The following is a 27,849-nucleotide window of genomic DNA, read 5'->3' as shown; positions in this document are numbered from 1 at the left end:
CCTTGATCGTCCGCTTCCAAGAGAAATCCCAGAAGAACTCACCTTGTGCCTCCTGGCAGAGGCCATCAGTCTGCTCAGTCTCCAGGGAGACTTCTTCCCGACCTGAGGCGCGGGGGCGCTCTGGGTCTGGGATCCGTAGGGCACTAGGACCCGGCGGGGCGGAGGGGGGACAGCCCATGTGCCTGCGTTCCCTCCCACCCTACTGCTCCCGCTCCATTGTCTGGGAACTGCAGCCGCGGGCGGGCACAGGGAACTGGCTAGCTAGAGGGGCCGGCGCGGAGCAGGCGCGGGAGATGCGGGGCCGGAAAGCAGGCACCTGAGCCGCGCGCTTGGAACCCGCCTTCGACAGGAAGGATGCGCGCCTCGATGGCTGAATGCGCGGCTGCGGCCCCTCGGGGGCCCTATGGTGTCTGGCTCTGCCTCCTGGTGGCCCTCGCCCTGGAAGTCGTAAGAGGTCAGTGGGAAGGGAGGGGAGGGGTGACCCAGTTTGGCCGAGGCCGTGCGCCAGTGATGCCCTCAAGCCTTTGGGCCCTGGAACTAAAACCCAGAGTGATGTTCTGGAGAGGTCCAACCTTGGGAAACCGGTTCCCAGCCAGCTGCTCTTCTGCCTTCTTCCCTGTGCATCATCTGGATGTTCCTACCTGGGTCTAAAGTCTTCTTTCTCCCATCCGCACCTGCCTGGTCCCAACTCCTCAGCGAGCCTCCTCTCCAGTTCTAGCTGCACTGCTTCCCGGTGCACCCCCCAACCTGCTGTTCTAGCCCCCCACCAGCCCGCCCACCAGTCCCAGGAATGCAAAACAGCACCTTTGCCTTGGATCCGAGAGATTGTGCGTTTCTCTCTCCCTGTCCCAAGGAGATCTCTGACCTTGGAGTCTTCAGGGAGAGTCCCAGCCTTGCTTTTCCGAGCTTTTGTGGGTGTACCCATCACTGGGTAAGGGGCAGCAGCTACCTCGTGCCTGACACGAGCTGGGGCTGTAAGGTGGAAGATGCTATGGGAGACTGGGAGATGGTGAAGCATTTTCTATCCTCCTGCCCCTATCAAGAGAGCTGGTCTCCCAGTAATGGGAGACCATGGGAGTCCGTGGGAGTTGGGCTACTGAGCATCTTGTAATTATGGAAGCAGTGAATTAGAAGGTGGACCGTAGCCACTCCAGGGGCCAGCAGTCACTCACTTGTTACCCTTAGGGATATGGGAGTGGTGATGGCGATGCTGGGGAAGGGTGCCCCCCACCAACCACCACCACCATCCCGGCTCAACTGTGGGGCTGAGGCAGCTGGTTCTAGAACTTCTTTCAGACACCTGCTCCCCACCCTGCATACCCAGTGGGAGCCCTAATAACCTCTCCAGAAAGGGGAAGGAGAAAAGCTTTGTCAACCATTCCGCTCACCAACAATGTCACTTCTCATGGGATTCTACGATTCTACACTGTGGGATTCTACCGCAGTTTACAAAGCCCTCCCCTGCTCATGGGTCATGAAATACTCCCACCCCCCTCTACTGCTGAGGATACCTCAACTTCAAGATGTTGGTTACTGGCCAGCCTTTCATGGTGTACAGCTAGGAGAGAACGTCAGCTCCCTGGGCTCCCCGGAAGCCTCTCCAGGGAGAGATGAGGGAATTCCAGAATGAGTAATACAGATTCTGTGGTTGTCAGAAGGCTAATTCAGAAGAGGCAGCAGAACCAGGCACATCGTCTCGTGGGTCCAGCTAGTCTGGACCATGGGAGGATTATCCCCTGTCAGAACAGCAGCAGCAAGCAGAGCCGGAACAAGGAGTCTGGCGAGGGGCACAGACTGAATGACCACAGAAAGCTTCCTTGAGCAGGCAGCATTTGCTCTTGGCCCTGAAGGAGGGTGGCGGCACTGTTTAGGAATGAGGCTCATGTGGCATTGGATAGAAAGGCTGGGTAGCTTGGTGGTGAATCCCTTACTGGCCTCTCAGGTCCGTCCTGAGAGATCTTTAGGTTGGAGAACCCTCACAGATCATTTTCTAAACCCATCAAGAGAGTATGTCATAATAGAACTTAATCCACAGAGCTGTGTGAGAACAGAAAGAGTTAATACATGTAAAGTTGAATCTGTCTGGGGTTAAGTGCTTACTCTTTCAGGACTATAGGACAAATCAATACAGCCTTAGTGGGCCTTAGTGGTTTTTGTGATTGAGTATTCCATCTCCTTGGGTTTGTGGTTCCCACCGTTGGTGAGTGCCAGTAGCCTCATGGACCTCCTTGGTATCCTCCCCAAGTCTCACTCCTGAACCCCAACCCCCAGCTGGGGCAGAGAAGAAGGGATCAAGTTTGGAAGTTTGGTGTGGGTGTGCCATGGCAATAGGTGAACTTGGAGGCGATGTCCAATCAAGTACACCAAAGGACCCAGACACAACAAAAGTCCCCATTTCTACAAAGCTCAGCTCAGAACTATCTTTCACTGAATAGACCCCAGTACAGGAGTCCTGCCCTTCAAATGTGGTTTCTGAGGCAGACAGGTAGTAGGCACATGTAAGGGAGACACTGAAAGGCCTCTGATGGAGAGAGAGGCAATGTCTGTGGAAGGTAGAAGGATCGATGGGGAAGTTTACTTTCAAATCCTGACTCTCAAACTCTGCCTTTGTGAGGCTCCCCGTACCTCAATCGCCTCATCTGTGAAATGGGATTATTCTTCTACATCCAGGAGATGGCACATTTGTATGCCATTTCTCCCTCTCCTGCCCAGCCCCACAGTGAGGATGGAACTCGGCTCAACCTCTGCTCGCTCCAAAACCATCCCTTATCTACCCCCATTCTTCTTTAGTTGGCAGTAACCAAGACACCGGGGACCCCATCTACTTGCCAGTGGCCCTGGAACTCCTGGATGCCCCTGAGCATTTCCGTGTGCAGCAGGTGGGCCACTACCCACCTGCCAACTCTTCTCTGGGCTCCCGCTCTGAGACCTTTCTGCTCCTGCAGCCCTGGCCCAGGGCACAGCCACTTCTTCGGGCATCCTACCCACCTTTTGCCACTCAGCAGGTAAGGATAGGGCCCAGTGACGACTAGGCAAATGAGACTCATGAGTTCTTCTGTCTGGGGTTCTGGGGCTCTTCTCGTTCTTCTGTTTAAGAGTTAACCAGACCTAGTCTTGCTTAACTAATGAAATCAGGCAAGATTTGGTACATCAGGGTGGTATGGCAATAGACAGCTTTACCCATTCTTCACTCGGGAAGACTGAGGCCCTTAATCTCTTTCCATGCTAAGATCCCATCTCTGGCTATCGTTGTTATCTGCCTTTCCACCCACCCTGCAGTTGAGCATCCTCGTTCTTTTCCAGGTGGTCCCTCCAAGGGTCACTGAGCCCCACCGGCGACCTGTCCCTTGGGATGTGAGGGCTGTTTCAGTGGAAGCAGCTGTGACTCCAGCAGAGCCTTATGCCCGTGTCCTCTTCCACCTTAAAGGGCAGGATTGGCCGCCAGGACCTAGCAGCTTGCCCTGCGCCCGACTGCATGCCACGCACCCTGCAGGCACTGCCCACCAAGCCTGCCGCTTCCAGGTGAGTGTTTCTGCTGCTGTGCCATACAGGTGTGGTGCCAGGGTGGAGAGGGAAGAACTCGACTGCAGTCTGGGAAGTCTAGGGCATGAGCCCCCAGGCTCTGTTTTGGGTCCTGATAGCCCTAGGAGAGGTTCCTTTAAGAATTTCAGTCCATGGTGCATGACTTTGGGCACATAATTTAATCCCTCTGAGCCTCAGTTTTTTTCTCATCTGTAAAGTAGACTAACAACAGTTCCCGCCTATTGGGAACTGGAAAAGAAATAAATGAGCCAAATGTAAGAGTCCCTGTAACAGAGCCATCAACCTTTGTGTGTGGAAACTCAAACTTTTGTGGGTTCTACTTCTACTATTGTGGAGCTAGGCCCAAAGACCCACAGGCGATCTGTTTCTTGCTCTGATATTCTGAGCTCTAGGCAGGTCCTGGATGTGGTCAAGATTGTCGCATTTTGCTACAAGTCTGTCCTGGAGATCAGAAGCATGACCCACAGCGTATTATTCTAAACCCTAGACCTGGTGGGTCCCGAGATTATTGTGGCACATGGAAAACATCCTTGGTTCTGCCTTTCATAGAGCTCTCCAGCTTAGGTTTCTCTGCAATGGGAGTGAACCTCCCTCCCACCCTGCCTTCGTTGTTTTTGCAGCCATCTCTGGGCGCTTGCGTGGTGGAACTGGAGTTCCCCTCTCACTGGTTCTCCCAAAGTGCCACCACAAGGGCTGAACTGGCCTACACGCTGGAGCCCGCTGGCGAGGGACCTGGGGCCTGCGGCCTTGGCACGGAGGAAGAACCCAGGGAGCAGGCTCTCCCAGTGGGTGGTGTGGAGCTGCACCCGGCCGACCCCCCACAGTACCAGGAGGTACCTTTGGATGAAGCAGTCACTTTGCGGGCACCCGATGTACCCATGCGGCCTGGCCAGCTTTTCACCGCCACTCTCCTGCTTCGACACAACTTCACGGCCAGTCTTCTTACCCTTCGGTGAGTGGCATGACAACAGGTATCCATTTCTCCTGCAGTCCTCACTGGAGCTCTTGGCCTCTTTAAACCATGAGTTCTGCATAAATGTCCCCAGTAGAGAGTTGTAAGACCCTGTGATGATCACAGCCCAGACGTGGGAAACCTCCCCAGGACTTTATGTCTTGTGGTAGTTGAAATAGGAGAGGCTTGGGGCGCGAGAAGTGTAGTGTCCAGTGCTGGGCTATGCTCAAATGCTGACAAGACAGGTATCTATGGGGATCGACCACCCACAGGGTCCTCTGCTAGCTACTGTTGTTATAGGGGGCTGGCGCTTTGGACAAAGCCTACTCCTGCACATCAAAGGCCCCATTCTATACGTCCTTGTCTGTAGGACGTTAAACCAAAGCATCCTCCACCCCAAATCAGTGAAACTGACAAGGATCTGTAATGTCACTTTTCCTCTACCATAGGGTGGGCATACGGGAGTCCTACCCAACGTGTCTTCCTACCTGTCATGCCCACTCAGGCTCACTCATCCGCTGAGTCCACAGATATTACAGTACCAGTCCTGTGTCTCCACACCGGAGTGGCACAGAGGTGGAAGGCCCAGCGCTCATCTGTACCAAGGACTCAGAGAGAGGGCATGAACTAGATTGGGTTGGTTGTGTGGCTGAAGGAAGTGCCCTGAGAACTTGGGTCCGTGGGCAGAGTCAGGGAGAAAGCCATTTACTAACACCTACAAGAAATCGTGTTTGGGAAGAAAGGCAGACTAGACTATAGGTTTAGTCTGAGCAAAGGCCTGGGGTCATGACTGTGTGCTGGGCTGAGGAGGGACAACTCTTGGTGTGGCACCAGCCCAGAATGTATGGAGAGATGTCGCTGCCCCTGTTGAGGCTGAGCTAGGACCTGGAGGTTCTGGAATGGCAGCTTGTGGACAGTAGAGTTGTCAGTGGCCTTTGGGTGGGTAGAGGAAGGAATGTGATGTGACCTGTCTTGAGGTGGGGTCCTTCTGAGAGAGATAGGAAGAAATTCCAGGTGGAGGAAAGCCCGCCAGGAAACTGACATCTTCAGTGCTTTGTCTGCCTTTCCCCTGCAACCTGCAGCTCAGTCTTTATCCAGACCAAAACCCATCTGCTCTTTGCAGGATCAAGGTGAAGAAAGGGCTGCAGGTGACAGCTGCCCGTCCAGCCCAGCCTGCCGTCTGGACCGCTAAGTTAGACCGCTTCAAGGGGTCAAAGCACCACACCAGCCTGATCACCTGTCACCGCACTGGGCCTGCAGGACCAGATTCCAGGTGGGCACAAAAGAGAGTTCTAGGCCTAGAATGCTAGAGAACAGGTATGGGGGTCCAGTGGATGCCCCCCACCTCAGTGAGCCTTTGGGGCTATAAATCAGTGGCTCCTGTGGCTCTTAAGAGGGGCCTGGAGGCCAGGTTGAGCTTTGTAGCCAGGATGGAGGTTTAGGCTCTGTCACTTTACACTGTGATCTTAGGATAACTGCATGGTCCCTATGCCTTGATCTTCTTGTCAATCAAATGGGGATAACTATAGAGAGTGCTTATGAACACAGATGCTACCTGGCAGCTGGCAAACACTCAGCTCTTCTCTCTTCTGCCAGCAGTCCCCTTGAACTGTCTGAGTTCCTGTGGGTGGACTTCGCGGTGGAGAATAGCACTGGTGGGGGTGTGGCAGTCACTCGCCCAGTCACGTGGCAGCTGGAGTATCCGGGTCAGGCCCCCGAAGCAGAGAAAGACAAAATGGTCTGGGAGATCCTGGTATCTGAGCGGGATATCAGAGCCCTCATCCCCCTGACCAAGGTAAGAGGCTGACCTGGGCTCAGCCCCACGGAAGCCTGGTCCCAGGAACCCCGGGTGAGAACCCTGAAAGTAAACAACCCTTGCACCCTCAGGCCGAGGAGCTGGTGAACACAGCTCCACTGACAGGAGTGCCCCAGCGCATCCCGGTGCGGCTTGTCACTGTGGACAGTGGGGGAGCCCTGGAGGAGGTGACAGAGCACATTGGTTGTGAGTCAGCCAACACACAGGTCCTGCAGGTGAGTGGCAGCGCCCATCTGTGTGAGCATACACAGTGAGACGTAGCTTTGTTCCTCCAAGAGAACGGCTTCTCAAGCACAAACTTCATGGGCAGGGCTGTGCGACGTCACCTTTTCTTTTTTTTTTTCATCCCAATCATCTGTCTAGTAAAGTTTAACTAAAGTTAAAAGTGGTAACTCTAAAAGTGCGGCCTTAAGCTTATTTCCACATTCATTGTCCATCGTCCATTTTGGCCCAGGCCAGGGAGCTGAGCTGGAATCATGTGTGTCCCTTGAAGTCAGGACATTTTTGTAGAGACCTGCGTTAGTTACTTTTCTCACTGCTGTGACAGAAATCCCTGAGGAAGGTGACTTCAGGAAGGAGGAGTTTGTTCTGGCATAGCTCAAGGCTACAGTTCGGAGCTTGAGGCAGGCTGGTCATATGGCACTGTTATCAGGAAGCAGAGAGCGGAATACTGGTGCTGAGAAAAAGGGATTTCTCCTTTTTATTCGGTGGTAGTGGGCGGGGCACGAGGCAGGGGACCCAGCCCGCGGATGATGCTGCCCATAGTTAGGATGGGGTTTCTCATCTCAGTGAACTCAATCTAGAAATTCCCTCACAGACATGTCTAGAGGTTTGTCTCCTAAGGAGCTCTTGATCTTGTCAAGGTGTCAATATGAATCATTGCAGCCCTTCTTTGTTATAAACGAGCTGTGTGGTCGTGTGCAAGTGTCTTAGCCTCTCCGAGCCCCTGGTCCCTCAACTCTAACATATTAGGCTGTTGGAAGAGTTACAAGTCCCTGAGACAGTATCCAGCAGATAGCAAGAACCGAAGCCTCAGCAGTTACTGTTCTTCTCGTTTGATGAAGATTAACATAATAATCACTGCTGTAACGACCTGTGAGGTTAAGAGGGTAGACAGCTTTCTCCATCTTGATGTGTTAAAGAGGATGCACTGACCCAGATCCCAGACAGCAGGGACAGCACCCTGGAGTCCCTGGGTAGGTGGGCCTGTCTTACCCTTTAGCCTTCACCCACTTAGCTGTGTCTGGTTGTTAGATACCTCCGGCACCCGTGTCTGAGACTGGTACTGAGGGGTTGACAGTGACACCTCTGTCCTGATCATGCTAGGAGAAAGGCTGTGTGTGTTGCATGCAGATGGCCCGGCTCATCCGCTGGAGAACCCAAAGTATGGCCCAGTACCTCTGGGGTGGATTTTAGCACAGCAAAATGTTTAAACTAAGAACAGCCACCACAACACACATTTCTATGCCGTACAGAATTGAATCTGAGTTGTAGCCTGCTTATGGTTGCAGTAGGTGATGCCATCTTACAGCCTGTCCTTTGTGTCTCAGTCCATCTCTGCTGTTCCATAGGTATCTGAGGCCTGTGACGCCGTGTTCGTGGCTGGCCAGGAGAGCCGGGGTGCCAAGGGAGTGCGGGTGGACTTCTGGTGGCGCCGACTGCGGGCCTCACTGAGGCTGACTGTATGGGCTCCACTGCTCCCCTTGCACATTGAGCTGACAGACTCGACTCTGGAGCAGATCCGAGGCTGGCGGGTCCCAGGCCCAGCGGAAGGGTGAGTTGCAAGCCTGCAGGAGCCATAGGATTTGGTGACTTCCTTTGGGGCCTGAGGATACACAGTGAGCACCTCCAGGGACCCAGGCTGGGGTCTGAAACACTGCGTACTGCGCATTTAAGAAACGGGTTTATTTGGCTCACCATTCAAAGCACAGCCCATTATGGCGGGGCAGTTATAGCAACAGGAGTTTAGAGAGCTGGACAGGCCACATTGCATTCCAAGTCAGGAAGCAGAGGGATGGACGCTGGTGCTCAGCTCACTTTCTCCTTATACTCAATACTGGGACCCAAGCTGATAGGATAGCGCTGCCCATAGTTAGTTAGGGCCGGTCTTCCCACCTCGGTTACCCTATTACAAAGCTGCCCCACAGGCTGGAGAGATGGCTCAGCAGTTTGGAGCTCTGCCTGCTCTTCTAGGGGACCCGGGTTCAGTTCCCAGCACCCACATGGCAGCTCACAGCTGTCTGTAATCCAGTTCCAGGAGACCTGACACCTCACACAGACATGTATGCAGGCAGGGTACCAATACACATAAAATAAAAATAACTTATTAAGGAAAAAAATGACCTCACTGTCGTGCCCAGAGATTTGTCTCTTAGATGATCTTGGGTTTTGTCAGGTTGACGATATTAGCTGTCACCTACCTTTGACCACCAGAACCCTGGGCACTGTAGTCTAACTGGCAGCCTCCATAGCTCCTCTCCCCCGGCTTCCTTGTCGGCTATAACACGTACGAATTATTTTTGCTCGGTTTTCTGTCCATCCTTCTCCAGCTCCACACTCCATCCCTGAGAAGGTTCACTATCCCAAAGCCTTGAATGGTGTGCACTCTGTAAAAACGAACTATTCTGGGTAATGGGGAAGCTCACCAGACCTTGAGAGCAAGGATGAGGTGCCTAGGCTCTCATGCACTGTAGAAACAGAGTTGTCACCCCATTGTCACCTTCCCACTCCAGAAGTATCCAACTGCACAGATAGGCACATTTCACCAGTCAACACGCAACACGGGTCTGGTTATCCCTGACCTGAACAGAAAGACTTGGGTATTCAGGACAAAGTTTGAAGAACATGAGGCATACACCAGTCAGGCACCTCTGGTTACTATTCTTGCTTTGTCATTTGTGCAAACTGAGGCATTAAACTTCAATTTAGAACCTCTAGATGGGTGGCTGGGTAGGGCCTTGCTGGGTTTGGAGTTTGGGCAAGGCGTGGTCTCCAGTGGGCGGGCCCATCACTGATGCTCCGCCCTGCAGACAGCCTGAACCTGAGGCCACCGTTGAGGAGGCCGAGAGGCGCTCCCGCGGCTGTCGCCTGCAGTACCAGCGAGCTGGTGTGCGCTTCCTGGTACCTTTTGTGGCCCATCCGCTGGACGGTGGCCGCCGCCTCACTCACCTTCTCGGCCCTGACTGGCTGCTGGATGTGACTCACCTCGTGGCAGCCCACGCCCACGTGCAAGATCCTCGCATAGCCTCCTTGGAAGGTGGCCGCGTCCTAGTGGGACGGGAGCCTGGAGTCACCTCTATTGAGGTGAGTCACCACAGGGGATGCTAAAGAGCAAGACTCCGCCCCCTGCCCCAGGGCGCCTCCCCAGAATGTTCCTGGTTAGGTGTGAAGACTGTAGTCGCGGCTGGGGAGGTCAGGTCTAGGAGGGCTGGGAGGCTGAGTGAGAATGGAGCTCACTGCAGGAAGTGTGGCAGGTGTGAAGGACAAGGGAATAGATGTGTGGGGAGAGGCCACCAGAGTACAGAGATGCTGAGAGACTGTGTGCAGGATACCCCACCCACCCCAACTTTCATTTGCTTCCCACTCTCTTAGGTTCGTTCCCCGCTTTCTGACTCCATCCTGGGGGAACAGGCACTGGCTGTGACAGACGACAAGGTCTCAATGCTGGAGCTGCGAGTGCAGCCCGTGATGGGCATCTCACTGGCTTTGAGCCGAGGCACATCCCACCCTGGGGAGGTCACAGCCACGTGCTGGGCCCAGTCAGCTCTTCCAGCCCCAAAGCAGGTGATGGCTGGGGATCAGGGAGCATGGTCAACAGCTATTGATGGGGGCTGATGGTGGAGGAGGAGGGGAGGAAGTAGGTCCTGGTACTTGGACCCCTTGCTCTAGGGTTTTCAAAATAAGGACTACTTCCCATGAGGTAGAGTTCTCTGTGGCTGGAAGTGGTCCAGCAGAGACTGGCTGGAGCAAGGCATTGGGAGGTTCACTAGGCTCTCTTGAGGACTCAGACTCCTGGGCTGAGTGGCAGACAGGTGATTGACACGCGTCCCCTCTCTCCCTGTGTTTTGTCCATTTGCCTGTGTCTCTTGTTTCCTCCGTGCTTTTTCTTCCGTGTGGCCTGTCACTGTGGGAGTGGTTTGTGTGTGCATGCGTGCGTGCCCTCGCGTGTCTCTGCCTGTGTCTGTGCGCCCTGCAGGAGGTGGCCCTCTCCCTGTGGCTGTCTTTCTCTGACCACACTTTGGCCCCTGCCGAGCTCTACGACCGCAGTGACCTGGGACTGTCGGTCTCAGCTGAGGAGCCCAGTGCCGTCCTGCCTGCTGAAGAGCAGGGAGCCCAACTTGGTGTGGTGGTGAGTGGGGTGGGTGCCGAAGGGCTGCCCCTACACGTGGCTCTGCACCCACCGGAACCGTGCCGCCGGGGCCGCCATCGTGTGCCCCTGGCCTCAGGCACTGCCTGGCTGGGGCTGCCCCCTCTGCCCACACCAGCGCCTGCCCTTCCATCCAGTCCCGCCCGGAGCCCACCATTCACAGAAGCCACTGTGGGGGAAAAGCGGCGGGTAGCAGGTGGTATGGGGGGCCATATGGATGTCAGAGGCAAGTTTGAGCGGGCAGAGGAAGAAACTGGGAAGGAAGAGGATGAGGCCAAAGAAGAAGAGGAAGACGAGGAAGAGATGGTGCCTGCCCCTCGGCGTGTCACCGACCTAGAGCTGGGAATGTATGCTCTGCTGGGTATCTTCTGTCTGGCCATCCTCATCTTTCTGGTCAATGGTGTGGTCTTCGTGTTGCGCTACCAGCGCAAAGAGCCGCCCGACAGCGCTACGGACCCTTCCTCCCCCCAGCCCCATAACTGGGTCTGGCTGGGCACCAATCAGGAGGAACTGAGTCGTCAGCTGGACCGATGCTCCTCCCCGGGCCCACCCAAGGGGGAGGGGGGATGCCCCTGTGAAAGTGGGGCAGGAGGGGATGCCTCAACTGTGGCCCCCAGTGCTTCAGAGGGCACCGTTGGCTCCTCAAGCACCCTGGCCCGCAAAGACGCTGGGGGACGTCGAAAGAGAGTAGAGTTTGTGACATTTGCGCCAGCACCCCCAGCCCAGCTGCCCGAGGAGCCTGTAGGGGCCCCGGCTGTACAGTCCATCCTGGTGGCAGGTGAGGAGGACATCCGCTGGGTGTGCGAGGACATGGGCCTGAAGGACCCGGAGGAGCTTCGTAACTACATGGAGAGAATCCGGGGCAGCTCTTGACCACTCCCTGGCCTGCCATGGTGCAGCTTCAGCCACCAACCCAGGCAGTGGGACCAGTGGGATGTCTGACTGGACTTCTTACCTGGTCCTCACGCTCATCCTCTGGTGCTTGTTGATCCGAGTCCCCTGCTGGGACCCCTTGGGGACCCGAACCCAGGCCCCCTCCACCCCACCCCTTGTCGTGGACCATGGTCAAGAGGGAGGGTGCATGCCCCTTATTTATGGGAACCACTTCATTCTAATGTTGGGTACAGAATAAATGAGAAGAGAATGGGCACAGCTGGTATTGCGATGGTACTGTCTCTCCGGGTGGGTGGCGATGGTACTGTCTCTCCGGGTGGGTGGAGAACAGATTCAGCCCCTGAGCCTGCTGGATACGCTCTGGGAGGCTGGGTTCTGACGAGTCCTCTCATAGTGACCAGCAATCCAGAGAAACAGGACAGCTGTGACAGCCTGAATGCCGGCCAGCAGGAAGAAGTAAAAGTCCATGTGGCAGTTGTTGATGTTCCCTGAGGACAGGAAGGCTGACATGTGGGTGGGGAGGGGCTAAAGCCACACACCAGTGGGTGTGGTCTGAGAGCACTGGGTAGAGAGAGCTCTCTGATATTGTAACTCCCCAAGTGTCTCTCAGTGAATCTCCTATTCCTTTATTTGGAGACTTGAACCAAACACCAGGGGAGAAAGTGACCACTCAGCAGCCAGTAATGGCTGAGTTCCAGAAGCGGGAAGGTGCCTCTGAGGGCCACCGAGTCTAAAGCATGATTGCTCACCCCATCCCTACACCGCCCTCCATGCCTGTCTTCTCCTGGGGGTCTCCTCTCACTCACCGTAGTCCTTGGGGCAGTGCATCCAGCCCCCAGGCAAGGACAGTAGGGCCACCAGGCCAGAGCCCAACAGTGAGCCTACCCCCGAAAGGCAGAAGAAAATGCCCATGATGGCACCCTGCATGGAGCGTGGAGCTTCTGAGTAGGCAAACTCCAGACCTGTGGGAGAAAGAAGGGAGGGACTTGGGCTGCAGGGGGAGCAGAGATGGACCCCACTGCTAACCTCCCAGTGTGTGGGGGGTCACATTATTCTGCTCTCTTTTCCATACCTCTATCCTAATTCCCTTGGAGGGTGTGTCCCCATGACTGACAGCACCTGCATGCCTGTGACATGACACATTGTATCTGCCCTTCTCATCTGATGGAGCACCTCCCCCTGGACATTATGAACGCTACCCAGAGCTCTGACTAGTCTCCTTCCTCCTGGGCACCCCAGTGACGCACTGGGCATGGGTGACATCTTAGCAGCTGCTTCCGCTTTTCCTCAGCTGCTTTCTTTGCTGACCTTCCACACTACTACCAAATACTTTCACTCAGCATCTGAAATAGTTTCCAAAGGTTGCCCTCCCTTCCTGTCTCCTCTGTCCTGTGCCCTGACCTCATCACCCACACATGGCTGAGTGGGTCTCTGGAACTTTTGTTTGTTTGTTTTTGTGAGATAGGGTTTCTCTATAGCCAGGCTGTCCTGGAACTCGCTCTGTAGACCAGGCTGGCCTCAGACTCGGAGATCTGCCTGCCTCTGTTAGAATTAAAGGCGTGTGCCACAACTGCACGCTCTCTGGAACTTCTTGGAGGCTTCCATTTCCTATAGAACCGATGGGAGGATCGAAGGGTGTTGTTGGCCTTGGGAAACTCCCCACCCAGGCTCAGCCATTGGCCCCACTGTGACTGTCCTCCGCACACTCCCCTCTCCAGTGCTTGCTCCCCACCATACCCCACCCCCACCCCTGGCTCATGCTGGTTCCACTACATTGAAGATCCTTCCCACACTTGCTGACTTTAACTTCCCCAGAAGCCCATCTCCTCACCCCTCCCCACCTTACTCATAGTCCAGCCACACTCTCCAGTCCCCAGTCCGAGTCTGGTGGTTTTTTGTTTGCAACTTAAATTCACAGGGTCAGATTTATCATCAAGGTTTAGAATTCCCTCCATAGCCGAGTGGGAGAGCCTACCTAGCTCTTGTAGTTTTGGCTTCCTGACTAAGTTGGGACAGGGTTGTTGTTGTTGTGTGTGTGTGTGTGTGTGTGTGTGCGCGCGCGCGCGCATATGTGCATGTGTGCATGTACGCACTATAGGACACAGTGCTGAGTTCCAGAAGGGAAGAGCACCCAACCCAGGGGATTTTCGAAGAAAGGGGCAGAAGGAACAATGACTACAAAGGCAGAGCCCACAGCTCAGGGGACATATGGAAAGTGCCTTTTATCCCCCAACTCCTAGGGGTCTGTTGCAATGGCTGGCTCAAGCCTGACCCAGTGCTAGAAAGTCCCTCGACCTCACGACCTCACCGGAACAGAGGTAGACCTCATTTGGCATCACCGCTGCCCTCCATACAGAAGCCAGAGTGCTATGCCTATGGTCCCCCCCCCCCCCCCGGTCTAGAGGGACATACACCCAAGCAGAGCTCAGCAGCAGTCTAAGAGCTGGGGAGGGAATCCAGAATACCTGCAATGCTGGCAAAAATCTCACTGATGCCGATGAGCAGGTACTGGGGGATTTGCCACCAGATAGACAGTGGTGCCGCGTAGTACAAGTCCTTCCCGATCAGCTGAGGCACCGTGTGGTTGTCTTTGATGTACCTTAAGCGCTCTTTCTCCAGGACTCCTGGGGGGTTGTGGGGTGGGGAGCAAAAGAGTACAGTCAGACCACCCCAGGCAGTTTAGAGCTTGAGTTCCAATTCTTTTTTTTTTTTCTTTTGCCTTGGCTGCTAGGAAGCTCAGCTAGGTGTTGTATTTAATCTGGAGTCTGTTATGACATCCTTTGCAAATGAGGAAAGTGAAACTTGGATTGAGCAACAGCCTAGAATCACACAGGTAATAAGCTGTTGGCACTGAATCTTAGTCCCAGTCTATCTGGTTTTCAGCTGGCCTACTTCCCGTGAGATCACATGACTTCTCTAGGGCAAGGTTGGGCATTATGGTAGTGTTTCCAACCTGGCCTTAAGTTTTTTTGTCTTCTCCCCTTCAATGCCTGGGAGAGCCCTTGGCCCTGGTGAACGAATCACAAGCACATAGGCACTTGCATTCCAATCCTGGCCTCCCCCTGGTTTGTTGTGCAAACCTGGGCAACTCACTCAGCCTTTTGGAGACTCTATCCCCTTACCCAAGAAGCAATAAAACTCCTGAGATTATTGAGGGTGGAATAGGACAAAATTAAAGAAGACAGCCACATCTAGTTTGTGTTGCACGTGACCAATAAGACAGTGTTCATTTAGCTTTAATTTCTTCAGCCTCTACCTACCTACCTACCTACCTGTCTGTCTGTCTTGGTTTTCAGACAGTCTCGTGTAGCCCAGGTTGGCCTTGAACCTTCCTGAGTGCCAAGGACTCTCAGTGTGCACCATTTCACCCAGTGACATTCACTCCCTTATACTGTGTGTCTTGCAGGCAGACTCTCCTAACTCAATGTCTGAATGAACGTGATGTACCACGCACCTGCTGCAATGATCGAAGTAAACCCAAAGAACATGCCCAGGGCCATCTTCTGCAGAGCTGATGGCAGCAGCTTACACCGCAGCAGTAGAGGATCAATCAAGTGGTCCTTGACCGGAACCAGAACCAGTACCACCACAACATTGGCCAGCAGGAGCCAGGCTTCTGGGATCTGGGTGGAAGGGGGCCAGGAGACAGGTTGGCAGAGCAGAAAGAACTCTGGGCTGGACCATGCCCCTTAGTAACCCAGGGCTAGTATTCCTGTCCTGTCCCACCCCCCAGAGTACTCAAGTCTTCTCAGCTGTGTAACTAAGGGACAGGATTATATCAGGGAAGGCAAAGTTCTTCCTGGGTACACAACTTTCTATCATGAGCACAGCGTGGAAAGGGTCCCAGGGAAACAGTGGGAAGGCAGATTGAATAGGGCCTGTGTGTGCACTGGAGGGTAAGCAGCAGCATGTCGGGGGTGGGGGACACCAAGCCTGAGGTCCTGTGGGCAACTGGTCATGCCGAGAGAGGGACTGGGTATTATGTTCCTCCATCCTGCTGGTTATTTTCTTGTGTCCTAAGCATGCCACATCACTGAGGGGTTGGGGGGGGGGTGCAGGCAGGTCTCACAGGATGCTCCCAGCCTGGCTGGGGCTGACCAACACACTTACTCTCTTACCCTGTAACTACTGTTCTCTGTACTCAGAGCCAAAGAGCTAATGGTAGAGTTGGTCCGGAAGAAGTTGGGGATATGAAGGTGAAGACCTTGCAGGACGTAGGTAGACTGCATCTGTGGAGAGATGGAGGCAGGTTGGGATAGAGCTGGTCACTGAACCTCTGGCTCCAGAAGGCTTTGGGACAGGTATTCCTCAGCAGTATCCCTGGGCAGCTGGCCCTTCCCCTGGACAGGAAAAGGCACTCCCAATCCACTTCATATTGAGAGACAGCCTTGACGATGAGGTTTTCTGACGTCCTTAGGCTACGAGCAATAATCACAGACATCCCCAGAGCCTGGCTGCAGCTGCTCAGATGGCCTTCCCATTGTATCTCCACGTCTTACACAGGGTGGGTATGGATAAGTGTTCAGTGAAATGGGGGAATAATGACATGACTGTCTCCATTGGGAGTTGTCGTCTGACACTGAAGCCAAGCTGAGTCCTGAAGATTGACACAGCCAGGGTAGAGGTACTGATCTGCCAGCATGGCTTTGGACACAGCCGCTGGAAGGGACAGGTTTGGTGGCCCTGCCCCTCGCTATACCAGACATTGGTACTCTAGTTGTCATGAAGTGGAGGGGTTCCAGGAGACTTCTGGCAGGATACCAGACAAGGGGGTGCTCTGGGGTCACCCAGGGCAGCAGCTACTTGTTAGCCATTGTAGAAGGATGTCAATGTCCTGACAGTGGTATGGACATCTTCACCATGCTCCTGTATCTTATGGGACAGTCTGTGCCACCCTAGAGTAACAGGCTATGATCCTATCTTAGGCTCTCTCCATCCAACAATGAGGGTGTGGGAAGCAATGGCCTTGTTACTTGGGGGTAGGAGCTGGGAATGGAATAGGCTGTGGGAGATTTGTACACTATGTGAAAATGTATTGCTGTGATTGGTCTAATGAAAAGCTTAATAGCCAATATCTAGGCAGGAGAGAGAACTCTGGAAAGAAGACGACAGAGTCACCAGTGAGAGGCAGAGAAAGCAGCGTGGCAGTATGGGGAGGACAAGGTAACAAGCCACACAAAAGAACATAGATTAAAATAAATGGGTTAATTTAAGTTATAAGAGCTAGTGGAACAACCTAAGCTAAGGCCAAACTTTCATTATTAATAATAAATCTCTGTGTTGTTATTTGTGTGTTGGAGGTCCAAAGAAGAATCTAACTACAGGATTAAGTTGCTGCCCTGGCTCCACACATGTGAAAACGCACGTGCACATGTATGGTGCACATACATACACTCATATGCACACTAAGTCTATGTACACATGCACATGTGCACACACATGGACACACACACATGTACATGCTTGCACACACTCACACACACCATTACCCTGGGGAGGTAATGCTGCAGGCGTTTACAGCAAAGGCTGAGCCTATGAGGGGCTGGGATGCCAAGCCCCAGATCAGAAGGTGGGGTGCCTACCTGGAAATATACCATCCAGTAAGGCACGAGAGTCACCATCACAGGCAGGAGCTTCACCAGCACCTGGAAGTTGGCCATGTCTTCTTGTGGAGAAGGACCCCGTGGGTGAGACCTCTGGTCAGGCAGCAGAAGGTCACCTTCAGAGTCTCTGTAAGGCCATAGGAGAGAAACAAAAAAACAGCCACAACTCAGCTCTCTCTAACTAGAGCCACCATTTCTACCTCAATCATCCTCCTTCCAGGATCCCCATTGAGAGGCCAATGAGATGACTCAGCCGGCAAAGGAATTTGCCTTTAATCTCAGTTTAATTCCCAGGGCCCACACAGTGGATGGAGAGAACCAGTTCCCAGATCCCTGAGAATCCTAGCCACTCCACCACCCTTCCTGTCACCCCCAGTGGTGATGGTGTCGTCGATGTCACCCAAACTATCACGAGTGGCTTCAGACTTTCACCACTCTCAGGCTAAAAACAGCTTTTGGGTTTGGGGTAGGGGGAGTAAACCCAGAGAGGGAGGAAAGCAGAGTCTTCAGGGATTTTGTTTTTGTTTTTGACTTGTGGTATCCATTTGTCATGAGAACCACAGGAGTCCCAACACAATCTAACTCAAGAGTCTCCCACAGATTTGATGCACCCCAACTCCCTTGCTGCTGACCCAGGTCTATCCTCAGTGGACTTAGCAGTGGGGCGGAGAGTGGAGGGAGAAGCGGAGATGGAAGAACCATTACCAGGAGACCAGATAGTCTGACCAGCACTACGACCTTTACCCTTTGCCCTCAAGCTTTCTGAACCTTTCTCATCCAAAAGCCCTGAGCTGTCCCCCGAGACTCCAAAAAGAAAATGTCCAGCTGGTCTCCTTCAGGGACAGCTGCCATGAACTCCCCCTCCCAGCAATCAGTGCTGTTCCTCAACAGTGCTGTGGTCTGTTTCTCTTGCCAGATCCAGCCTGGCTTTGTGACTCTTTACTCCACAGAGAGATACTGATATGATGTCATGCTTTGCAAAACCTGCAAACCTTAAGAAAACCCACAGCTGCTTCTATCACCCACCTTCTGGAACATTCTTCCTTAGAATGCTCCTTTTCTCATCCCAGACACCATCCCCAAGAAGTGCAAGCTACAGATGAGGCCACGGGAAGAAGGCCAAGGGAAGGGGAGACTTAGGCTTCCACCATCAGTCCCAGCTGAGCTCTGAGCTCACCATCTCCTACTACCGTGTGAGAATGTGTTAGAATATAGCCCTTTAAAGCTCCCAAATGACCTGGTGATGTTAAGAGCAGCGGAAGCCACACCCCACTAACCATAGTTGCCCACAGCATTTGAAAGAGAATGAAAAGCTGATGCTTGAGTGGAAAGTTGCGGTGTGGTTTGTGAGGCAGTAACGGCTAATTAAAACCACCAGACTCCTCAGCACCTGTACCTTCACGGACTGACCTCCAGCAGCAGCCCAGCAAGCTGGGGAAGGCTGGCGCATCACCCTTTTCTCGAGACTCCACTGACCCTGGCTGGAACTGGGCCCAGCCTGGAACTAGAGATAGATTTGCTTGGCATAAGTGGTCAATTTTATGCAATAGAATTTATTTCACCTAAAGCAATGAAATTATGAAATCTGAGGGAAATGGATGGAACTGGAAAGCATCATGCTGAGTGAGGTAACCCAGGCCCAGACAAATGCTGCATGGTCTCCGTCATAGGTAGATCCCACCTGCTAACTATTACATAGGTGTATGCATGTATGAGTGTGTTTAGATGTTAGGAAACTAGAAAGGGGACTGGGAGAGAAGAAAATAAAAAGAGGCTTTAATGAGAGGTTAGGAAGGGTAATAGAGTACGTGATAGGAAGGGAGAAGAGGGACTAGAAGAGTACAGTAAGGAGTGGGGTCAGGGAGATGAGGAAGGGGAAAAATGTATGAAAACGTCAGAAGGAAACCTGCTGTTTTGGAAGCTAATTTAAAAAGAGATTCACACCTTTAATTCAGCACTCAGGAGGCAGAGGCAGGTGGATCTCTGCAGCCTGGTCTACAGAGTGAGTTCCAAGACAGCCAGGGCTGCACAGAGAAACCCAGAGACTGGAGGTACAACAAAAGAAATAATAGGTTAAGGCATTTGCCACCAAGTCTGATGACCTGAGTTTGACCCCTGGGCCCCACATGGTAGAAGGGAGAACTGACTATCACAAATTGTCCTATGATCTTCATATACATGTTGTAAGCAGGCACACACACACACACACACACACACACACACGTTGTGGAATATTTTGATCACATTCTGATACTCCCGATACTGCCAATAAAGTTTACCTTGAATCAAAGGGCAGAGTTAGCTACTAGCTGACCAGAATCAGCCATAGAGGTTTTAGAGAACCCAGGACATAGAGAGACACAGGAAGTAGGAGGGAAGGGTTTAGAGAGATGCACAGTCCTTTTGCATGGAGGAAGGAGAGAGAGAGGTCACTGGTCACTTCTCTGATACTTCTCTGATCAATCAGGTTTTTACCCCGATATCTGACTCCCAAATTTTATTTAATAATACGACAATATAAGTAATTGCTTCACACACACACACACACACACACACACACACACACACACACACACTACATTAAAAAAAAACAGACCAGATGGAAGGGACAGAAGTAGACTACCAAGCATTTCCAAGGACACTTGGAATCAGTTTCTCTCAGGTGTGAGCTCATGATATAGGGAGCCATGAAATTACTTTCTGAAGACTATTTCACCTGATAACAGGGTTGTTTATTTTGGAATAATTAGATCAGCTGTAGCTACACCTCTAACCTTTGCTCTTCGTCTTTTGTCCCAAGACTACCTGATCCTTTTCTTGTCCAAGAATTTCATCTTCTGAGACTCAAGAAAGGAAATAACGCCAGTGTAGTCCGCTCCAACGTGCAGTTCATATCTTGGGGTGCACCACTGTGCCCACCACATTACCCACCCATCCTGACTGTCACCATAAGATCACAGGCAGTGTTTGTTACTACCAATCCCATCATACATCCCCACTGCTGCTGCCAAGGCCATCCCTGTGCTCTGCATTTCTCTTTTCCTTCTTAAAATTGTGAATGTGCGTGTACACATTCTTGTGTGTGTGTGTGTGTGTGTGTGTGTGAGAGAGAGAGAGAGAGAGAGAGAGAGAGAGAGAGAGAGAGAGAGAGAATGCTTCTGTGTTCAGTTCATGTGTGCATGTGTCTCTGTTAGCTTCAATTGCCAACTTCTTCACACGGCTTAGTCACCTGAAGAAGGGAGTCTTTTTTGTTTTGTTTTTAATTTTCGAGACAGGGTTTCTCCATAGCTTTTTGGTTCCTGTCCTGGAACTAGCTCTTGTAGACCAGGCTGACCTCGAACTCACAGAGATCCGCCTACCTCTGCCTCCCGAGTGCTGGGAGGCGGGCGCCACCACCGCCCGGCAAGAAGGGAGTCTTAACCAAGGGGTTGTTCAGTTAAGATTGGCCATGGTGTCTATGGGAATTACCTTGATTTTTAATTGATGTAGGAGGACCCAGATCACTGTGGTGGGAACCATTCCCTAGGCAGGCTCTATAAAAAAGCCAACACAAGCCTGGGCGAGCCTCAAGCAGTGTTCCTTTATGGTTTCTGCTTCAAGTTCCTGCCTTGACTTTCTTGAGTGACGGACTGTAACCTGTAAGCCAAAATGAGCCCCCTTCTCCTTTAGCTGCTTTTGACCGGGTGCTTGTTACAGCAACGGAATGAGATTAGAACAGTGTGTGCACGTTCCTGTGTAGGCTGGGGGTGCAGTGAGTGTCTTTCTTAATTCCTTCTCCCTATTGTGTGTGCGTGTGCGTGAGAGTATGTACAGGTGCCCATGTGAGCATGCGCATGTAGAGGCCAGAGAATAACCTTGGGTATCATTTTTAGGAATGCTGTCTGCCTTCTTTGAGATGATCTCTCATTGGCCTGTAGCTCACAAATTAGGCTAGACAGGATGTTAAGCAATTCCCAGGGACTTAAACCTGTCTCTACCTCCCCAGTGCTGAGATTGTAGCTCTGTGCCACCATGAAGGGCATTTTTCTATTGGGTCTGGGATGAAACTCAGGCAAGCCTTACTGACTGGGCCATCCCCACAGCCCAGTCCTTATGATTTCTAATTAGAAGATCATCGGTAACACTACTACCACCATCACCCCACACTTCTGCCACCAGCACCAGCAGCACCCCCGTCATTTTCCCCTTAACCACCATCCTTAGTCACCTGGAGGGCAGGTTCTCATCAGTGCCAGCCCTCAAACAGAACCCAAAGCCCAAAAAGCTGCATCTGGCATCCCCCAGGGGGCTTGGCAGCCACCTTTACCCTCTGTTACCTGGAAGGACGCCAGGGACAACAGTTTTGGAAGGCAAGCTTCAGCATAGATGACACTTGGCTGCCTGTTGGGGGCTTGGTGATGAAGACAGGGGTGGCAAAGAGGAAAATGAAGAATGCCAGGGCCACAAGGCCCACGATGATGCCGTAGCCCCATAGGAAGCTGATGTTCTGCTCAATGAAGGCCACCACCAGCAGGGACAGTACAGCACCCAAGTTGATGCTCCAGTAGAACCAGTTGAAGAAGCGGCGAGTGGCATCCCGTCCGAGATCCATCACCTGCCATCCAGCCAGAGATGAGAGTGAGGGAGGACGCAGGAAGTCCTCTGAACTCATACATCCCACAGGGATGCTTCTGGGGTCAGCAAATAAGCATATTCCTCGTCTCTGATTACTAAATATATATTCAACAAATATCCATTAAATGAATAATGAATATTCTTTTTCATGTATGTGGTGTGCATATGTTTGCAAATATGTTTGTGTGTTTGTAGGCACACATGTCCAGAGGTGCACACACACACACATATGGAGGTTTGAGGTCAGATGTATCAATTACTCTTGCACCTTACTCAGTGAGGCAGGGTCTCTCAGTCAAACCCAGAGTTCATCAATATGGCTCATCTTCCTAGCCAGGTTGTTCTGGGGATCCCATCTCTGTTGTTTAAGGCAGGAATTATAGGCAGGCCATCAAGTCCGCTTGGCATTCTGTGCGGGTTCTGGGAACTCAAACTCTGGCCTTCATGCTGGCACAGTAAGCAAGTCACTTGCTGAACAATCTCCCCAGTCCATGCATACATACGCCCTTCTCTTGAGAGCCAGTTAACGACGGAAACACTTTTACCCAGCTGTTTTTATATGCTCATGACACACATTGTTTTTACTGCTACCAGCTAGGCCATGCAGCAGATGCCTTCGGGGCCATGTTGTTCACTTCTGGATGATTTACCCTTTGTCTTTAAACAGCCCATGCTGTGTGTTACTTTCATAATCAGCAAAATGTCCATAAAAAGTCTCTGCTCATCCCACACTATTAAACGTGATGGATGCCTACCACTGAAAGATTAGGCCGAGACTGGTTAAGAATTCTTTTTTCTGAGGATCGGGTTGCAGACTGAGTATTGCATGAAGCTTACCCCTCCTGATGTGCTAACCTCCCTTCTATGCGTGGCCAGACAAGGATGGAGAAACTGGAGGTGGGTGGAGGTGGTTCCTTGGCAAGGGCAGATCTCACCCCAGGAGTTAGGCCGCTCTACACACAGTAGATCCTCTACTCTGTCCTGCTGTCTCAGGCTACCTGCATTGGCCTCATTCCCACTCCCAGTCTATGGCCCTTAGATTCTGATTCAGCAGCTCAGTAGGAAGACCCAGGCCTTCTTTCTGAAAAGCCAGAAGAACTGGGGGTTGCTTCTTAAATGACTCTCTCTGTTCTTGTTTGTGCACACGTGTGTGTGCATGTGTGTGTGTGTGCATTTGTGTGCAAGGATACTGAGGTTTATCAATGTGTGTGTATGTATGTATGTGTGCATGTGTGTATGTGCATATGTGCATGTATTGCTAGGGTTTATCTACGTGTGTGTGCACTGGGGTGACAGGCATGTGTGCTCACACTGTGCTTTTAAAAAAAAAACTTATTTCTTTTTATGTGCATTAGTGTTTTGCCTGCATTTATGTCTGTGTGAGGGTGTCAGATCCCCTGGAAATGAGTTACAGACAGTTGTAAGCTGCTATGTGGGTGCTGGGAATTGAACCCAGGTCCTCTGGAAGAGCAGTCAGTGCTTTTAACCTCTGAGCTATTTCTCCAGCCCCCACACTGTGCATTTTACAGGTTGTTGGGATCTCACTCAGGTCTTCATGCTTTTGTAGCATGTACTCTTACCCCTTTACCCGCTGCCTTCCATGCTGAAGATCCAAGTAAGGGCCTCAAACACGCTACGCATGTACTCTACCATTGAGACACATCTCCAGCTCTCTTTGACTTTTATTTTGAAACAGACTCTCATTAAGTTGTGGAGTCTGACCTTGAATTTACTCTGTGGCTTCTGCAAAACCTGTCATCCTCCTTCCTGAACGTCCCAAATATCCGGGATTCCAGGTCTGTGGTACCAGGCTGGCTAAAAGTCATCTTTCAACAACCACCAAATCTTAGGATTCATCACCATCCTTCTAACACGGAATACATATTTCCACTTACTAAGAGGATTCTCCAACGCTTTCCTTGCAGCTGTTGTGCTGAGGAAGAGAAAAATGTTTTCCTCCTTATCTAAATGTAAAATTATAATTCATACAGATGTGCTTAAAATTGCACTGCCTTTGGGATTCTCCCTTGGAGAAGGAAGGAGCGGCACTGCCGTGTCAGCTTACTGGGAACCCTTGCCTGGACCTTCAAGCAGAAAATTGAATACACCCCATTATTAACAGCTACTTCCATTCATTAATTGGAAGTAAGTACAGATGACAAGTGTACCTGGAAGGAGCCGGCCAGGCAGCCCATGCGGGATATAAATGAGTCCTTCCAGAGTAAGCGAACGCCGTGTGGAGAATGATGGATGGCCCTTCCTGAAATCAGCAACTCTGCTAAACTTGCAGCACCTATGCATGGCTCTCTTCCAGATGGTGCCAAGCTCCACATATCCCTCCTGAGTGTTACGGCAGCCTGTCCTGTGCTCACCCAATCCTGTGGCCCCACCCATATTTCCACCACAGTAGAGCCATTTTTGCTTGTTTGTTTGTTTGTTTTGTTTCAGTTTTTTGAGACAGGGTTTCTCTCAGTGTAACCTTGGCTGTCCTGGAACTCACTCTGCAGACCAGGCTGATCTTGAACTCAGGGATTCACCTGTCTCTGCCTCCTGACTGCAGGGATTAAAGGCGTGTGCCACTATCGCCCAGACAGTAGAACCATCTTTAAAGAACTCAAATCCAGTAAAGTCTACCCTGCCTCAAGCCAATCCAGTGTCTCTACACTATTCTGGGAAGCAGGTTACCAAGACAGCAAAAATTACAGGGATGTGGGACAGGAAAGGAGCCCTCAACCCAGAGTCTGGTTTGGAGTCACTCACCAGATGAGAATCAAGAATTCCAGCACAATGAATGGTTGTCGTGATGGTTGCCAACATAGAAACTGTATTCATCTTATGGACAGTGATTTTATGTTTAAATAGCAATGCCCGAGTTGAAGACACAACTCACTGAATAAAGCTATAGATGTCACAGAAGGCTCAGTGATCTGGCCTCTGGGCAACAAGTTCTGCCGCCAGAAGGAAAGAGAGAAGAGGTGCTTGGTGGCTGAGGCCCTTGGAGGGATGATGAAAAGGCCATTGATGAGAGATCAGAAAACAGAGATGGCCTCCTTTAGGGAATTTTCATAAGCTTGGTCTAAGAATTCCAGACTGTTAGTGGCAGAGTTCTCTGAGCTGACAGAGCTGCCCTCTGATCTGAGCTTTGATGGGCTGAATCTCCATCAACAGGAACTGCCCAGATTTGCATGGCTCTTATTTGCATAGGTGATATTGCACAACTGGATGTTCTATACACAGCAGCTTGTGTAACCTTCCAGAACTGTATGCTACCAATCTGGGCCTGCCTTCCCTCATGGGGCACAAATCACATGCCAGGAAATGCCCATAAGGAGACTCCCCCTAACCAAATGGAGACCCACACTTCATCACCCTGTGCTGTAGGTGGCATACCATCTACTCCCCTGCCAGCTCTTCTTCACAACACACACAATATCAACAAACCACTCTTTATATTCTGTTTTGTAGAATAAGCTTGTTCCTTGCGTTCCAGCCCTTTGTAAGAGCTGGCCACCACTATCTGCACCAGGGTTGCAGGGCAGCTGGGAGTGGGTAAGTAGTGGGATGTCAATGAAAGAATAAAGTTAGTAGAAGATGGGACATTCTTTCTGGCAAGTATTGGGAATCTCCTGGTCAACACCGAATGGGAGAGAGGGAAGAATGCCTGAGGTTCAAGCTGTCGATAAACGCCGGCCTCTCCAGTTCCAAGGGACCCGACACACGCTGCTGACCTCTGCTGTGCATCTGCTCACACACAAACAAATACAATACTTGTTGCTAAAAAGGGGCAATCCTCGGCAAGGACACAGGTTACTGTGAGGTGCCAGGCTGTGGATACCAACTGAAAGACACAGCTCATTTGGAAACTGCCTGACTGAGGAGTGCTTTCTGAGGGAAACAGATTGAATTAGAGAGAAAGTACGATTCACCCAGCGGCCTGATCACACTGCCAGCATCATGGGTCTCTCTGCGCATGGACACCTTGCCTTCCCCATGCCTGTCTATGACTGTTTCTGCATTCTGCCACTGTCTTTTAATAATATTCTCTCCTAGTTTATTTTATTATCAATGGTACTATTTGTGCATAGCTACCAAAACAGGACCATGGCAACAAGGCTTAAAGTTCATCATTTAGCAATATTTATTTTCTGGTTTTGTTTTCCCCATATGCCACCTCATGTCCCAGGGGAGTGTCAAGGACTGAGGTCGAGGTATATATCTGGCTGCCCCTCTGACAAGGGGCACAGTGAGATCTGAATATGTGTGCCCACTGCCTCTGGTGTTGCTGGGTGAGCAGAGCCTGACTGGCCCCTGCACCAGCCGCCAAGTCCCAATAATACATTAGGATTCAATACAGGGTTCAAGGACCTGAGGCTCAGTGGCCTCACCAGCCCTCCTGACCTGCTGCTCTCTGTCATCTGAGGTAAGCTGAGAGACTATAACACTACCCAGGCCTGGTGAAGGTAAGAAGGCCAAGTTAAAACATGGAAAGCCACCGCAGCTAGGCATGGTGGCTCACAGCTGAATCCCAACACGTAGCAGTCTGAGCCAGGAGGAGAGGCATCAGCCAACCTGGTTACTTAATGAATTCTAGACCAGGCTGGTGAGACCTTGTGTCAAAATGAGACACACACACACACACACACACACACACACACACACACACACACACACCACTGGGGCAGGCATAGTGGCACACCAGCATTTGGGAGGTGGAGGCAGTAGGTTCAGGAGTTCAAGGCCTTCCACAGCCACAAATTTGGAGGCCAGCCTGGAACTCAGAGAACCTGTCTTTAAAAAAGAAAAAAATTAAAGGCACTTGGCCTGAGGCTTGGGGCATGGCTTAGAGGTGGGAGCTATGTCTAGTCTTACTAAAGATTGCATGACTGTCTTGAGAGCAAGCAGCTCTTCTGTTTTTATATAAGGGGAAGTGGTTTGTCTGAAGTCACTCTGGAGGCTAGAACCTCTGGCCACTCACCTGGTCAGCTCCGAACGAAGTGAGGTTGCTCCTGACAGAGCTGGCAGCCAGCGCCAGGAGCAGCAGCACCAAGTAGAGGGTGGTGGCGCAGTAGGGGCTGGACCAGGAACCTGGGCAGTCTGCGGATGGGCAGGCGGGTTCCAGCGGCGACAAGGGCATCTCTCCGCAGAAGGATCTGCGGCCATCGTCGGTGATGGTAGTAAGCAACAAGCCCGAGGCAGTCAGGTAGAGTACCAGGCTGAGCGAGATGGTGAGAAAACGGCCCAGGTACACATCAGCCAGCCAGCCTCCCACAGGAGACAGCAGGTAGGAGGCGCCCAGGAAGAGGAGTGTGGCCCTCGACGCCTGCTCACCCTCCCAATTGAAGTTCAAGCTGTTGAGGTAGAGCACAAGATTGGAGGTGACGCCAAAGAAGGCAGCGCGTTCCAGCATCTCCACCAGCAGCACCGCTGCGGCTGCTGTCCTTCTCCATCGTCGGGGACCCCGCGGGCCTCGAGCCACCAGCGGTCGCCGCTCCTCAGATCTGCTTGGCTGCTCCTGAGCTCGAGGTGTGGACATCGTGGGCCTCCTGTCTCGGTGACCCAGAGCCTCTCCTCTACTGCCTTTTTTCCTAAGCCGATTTCCCTCTTTTCTCCTCTTTCCCCGCTCAGGTCCAGATTCGATCTCCACCTTAATTTTCCATTCTCTCCTTCCACTCCCTAGTTCATCTCCGCCCCAGTGCTTCTACCCCTCCTCCACTCCCTCCTCCACTGCGGCCTTGTCTATCCCCACACGCTATCACCCCGGCTCTCCACTTCTCTAACCTTCCCCTCCTTCCTGCTAGTTCACCCCTGCCCCCACCTCCCCTGCTGCCTTTTCTCAACTGTTGTCCCCTTCTCTTATGACACCTGAGCCTCAATGCCTCCCCCACGGGTCCTGCAACCACCTCCTCCACACCCCTCTTCGCTTCACTGCCTCCCTTCCTCCCCCTAGTCTCTTCTGTCTTTTCCTCCTGGCTCAGACTGTCCTCTCTCTGCTTCTTAAGAAACTCTGGACTTCCCCTTTCACTGGCCCTGTGGCTGCCTGCGTCACCCAGTTTTTAGGAGA

General features: G+C 52.1%; 2 protein-coding genes across 3 annotated transcripts; one reads left to right on the top strand and one right to left on the bottom strand.

The window, feature by feature from the left end:
• Positions 1-30: 30 nt before the first annotated feature.
• On the top strand, positions 31-11,763 carry Tmem132a (transmembrane protein 132A). 2 transcript variants are annotated; one of them, XM_075973532.1, is made up of 11 exons: positions 31-454; positions 2,791-3,005; positions 3,304-3,522; positions 4,164-4,495; positions 5,619-5,768; positions 6,095-6,290; positions 6,383-6,526; positions 7,883-8,085; positions 9,341-9,614; positions 9,903-10,094; positions 10,507-11,763. In XM_075973532.1, the coding sequence occupies exons 1-11, from the start codon at positions 355-357 to the stop codon at positions 11,548-11,550; spliced, it is 3,069 nt and encodes a 1,022-aa protein (XP_075829647.1). In that variant the 5' UTR covers positions 31-354; the 3' UTR covers positions 11,551-11,763. The 2 variants fall into 2 exon arrangements, with proteins under 2 accessions (XP_075829647.1, XP_075829646.1); XM_075973531.1 differs by having other exon boundaries at positions 172-454; positions 6,092-6,290.
• On the bottom strand, positions 11,743-27,772 carry Slc15a3 (solute carrier family 15 member 3). The gene is made up of 8 exons (XM_075973533.1): positions 26,764-27,772; positions 21,491-21,768; positions 17,154-17,301; positions 15,690-15,800; positions 15,026-15,194; positions 14,037-14,195; positions 12,378-12,533; positions 11,743-12,059 (listed from the first exon to the last, which is right to left on the bottom strand). The coding sequence occupies exons 1-8, from the start codon at positions 27,319-27,321 to the stop codon at positions 11,905-11,907; spliced, it is 1,734 nt and encodes a 577-aa protein (XP_075829648.1). The 5' UTR covers positions 27,322-27,772; the 3' UTR covers positions 11,743-11,904.
• Between the last annotated feature and the right edge of the window lie 77 nt (positions 27,773-27,849).

This window comes from Microtus pennsylvanicus, chromosome 5, assembly GCF_037038515.1.
Source record: "Microtus pennsylvanicus isolate mMicPen1 chromosome 5, mMicPen1.hap1, whole genome shotgun sequence".
In the NCBI taxonomy this organism is placed as follows: domain Eukaryota; kingdom Metazoa; phylum Chordata; class Mammalia; order Rodentia; family Cricetidae; genus Microtus; species Microtus pennsylvanicus.
Note: the sequence above shows the minus strand (reverse complement) of the source record. Positions and strands in the feature narration are given on the sequence as shown.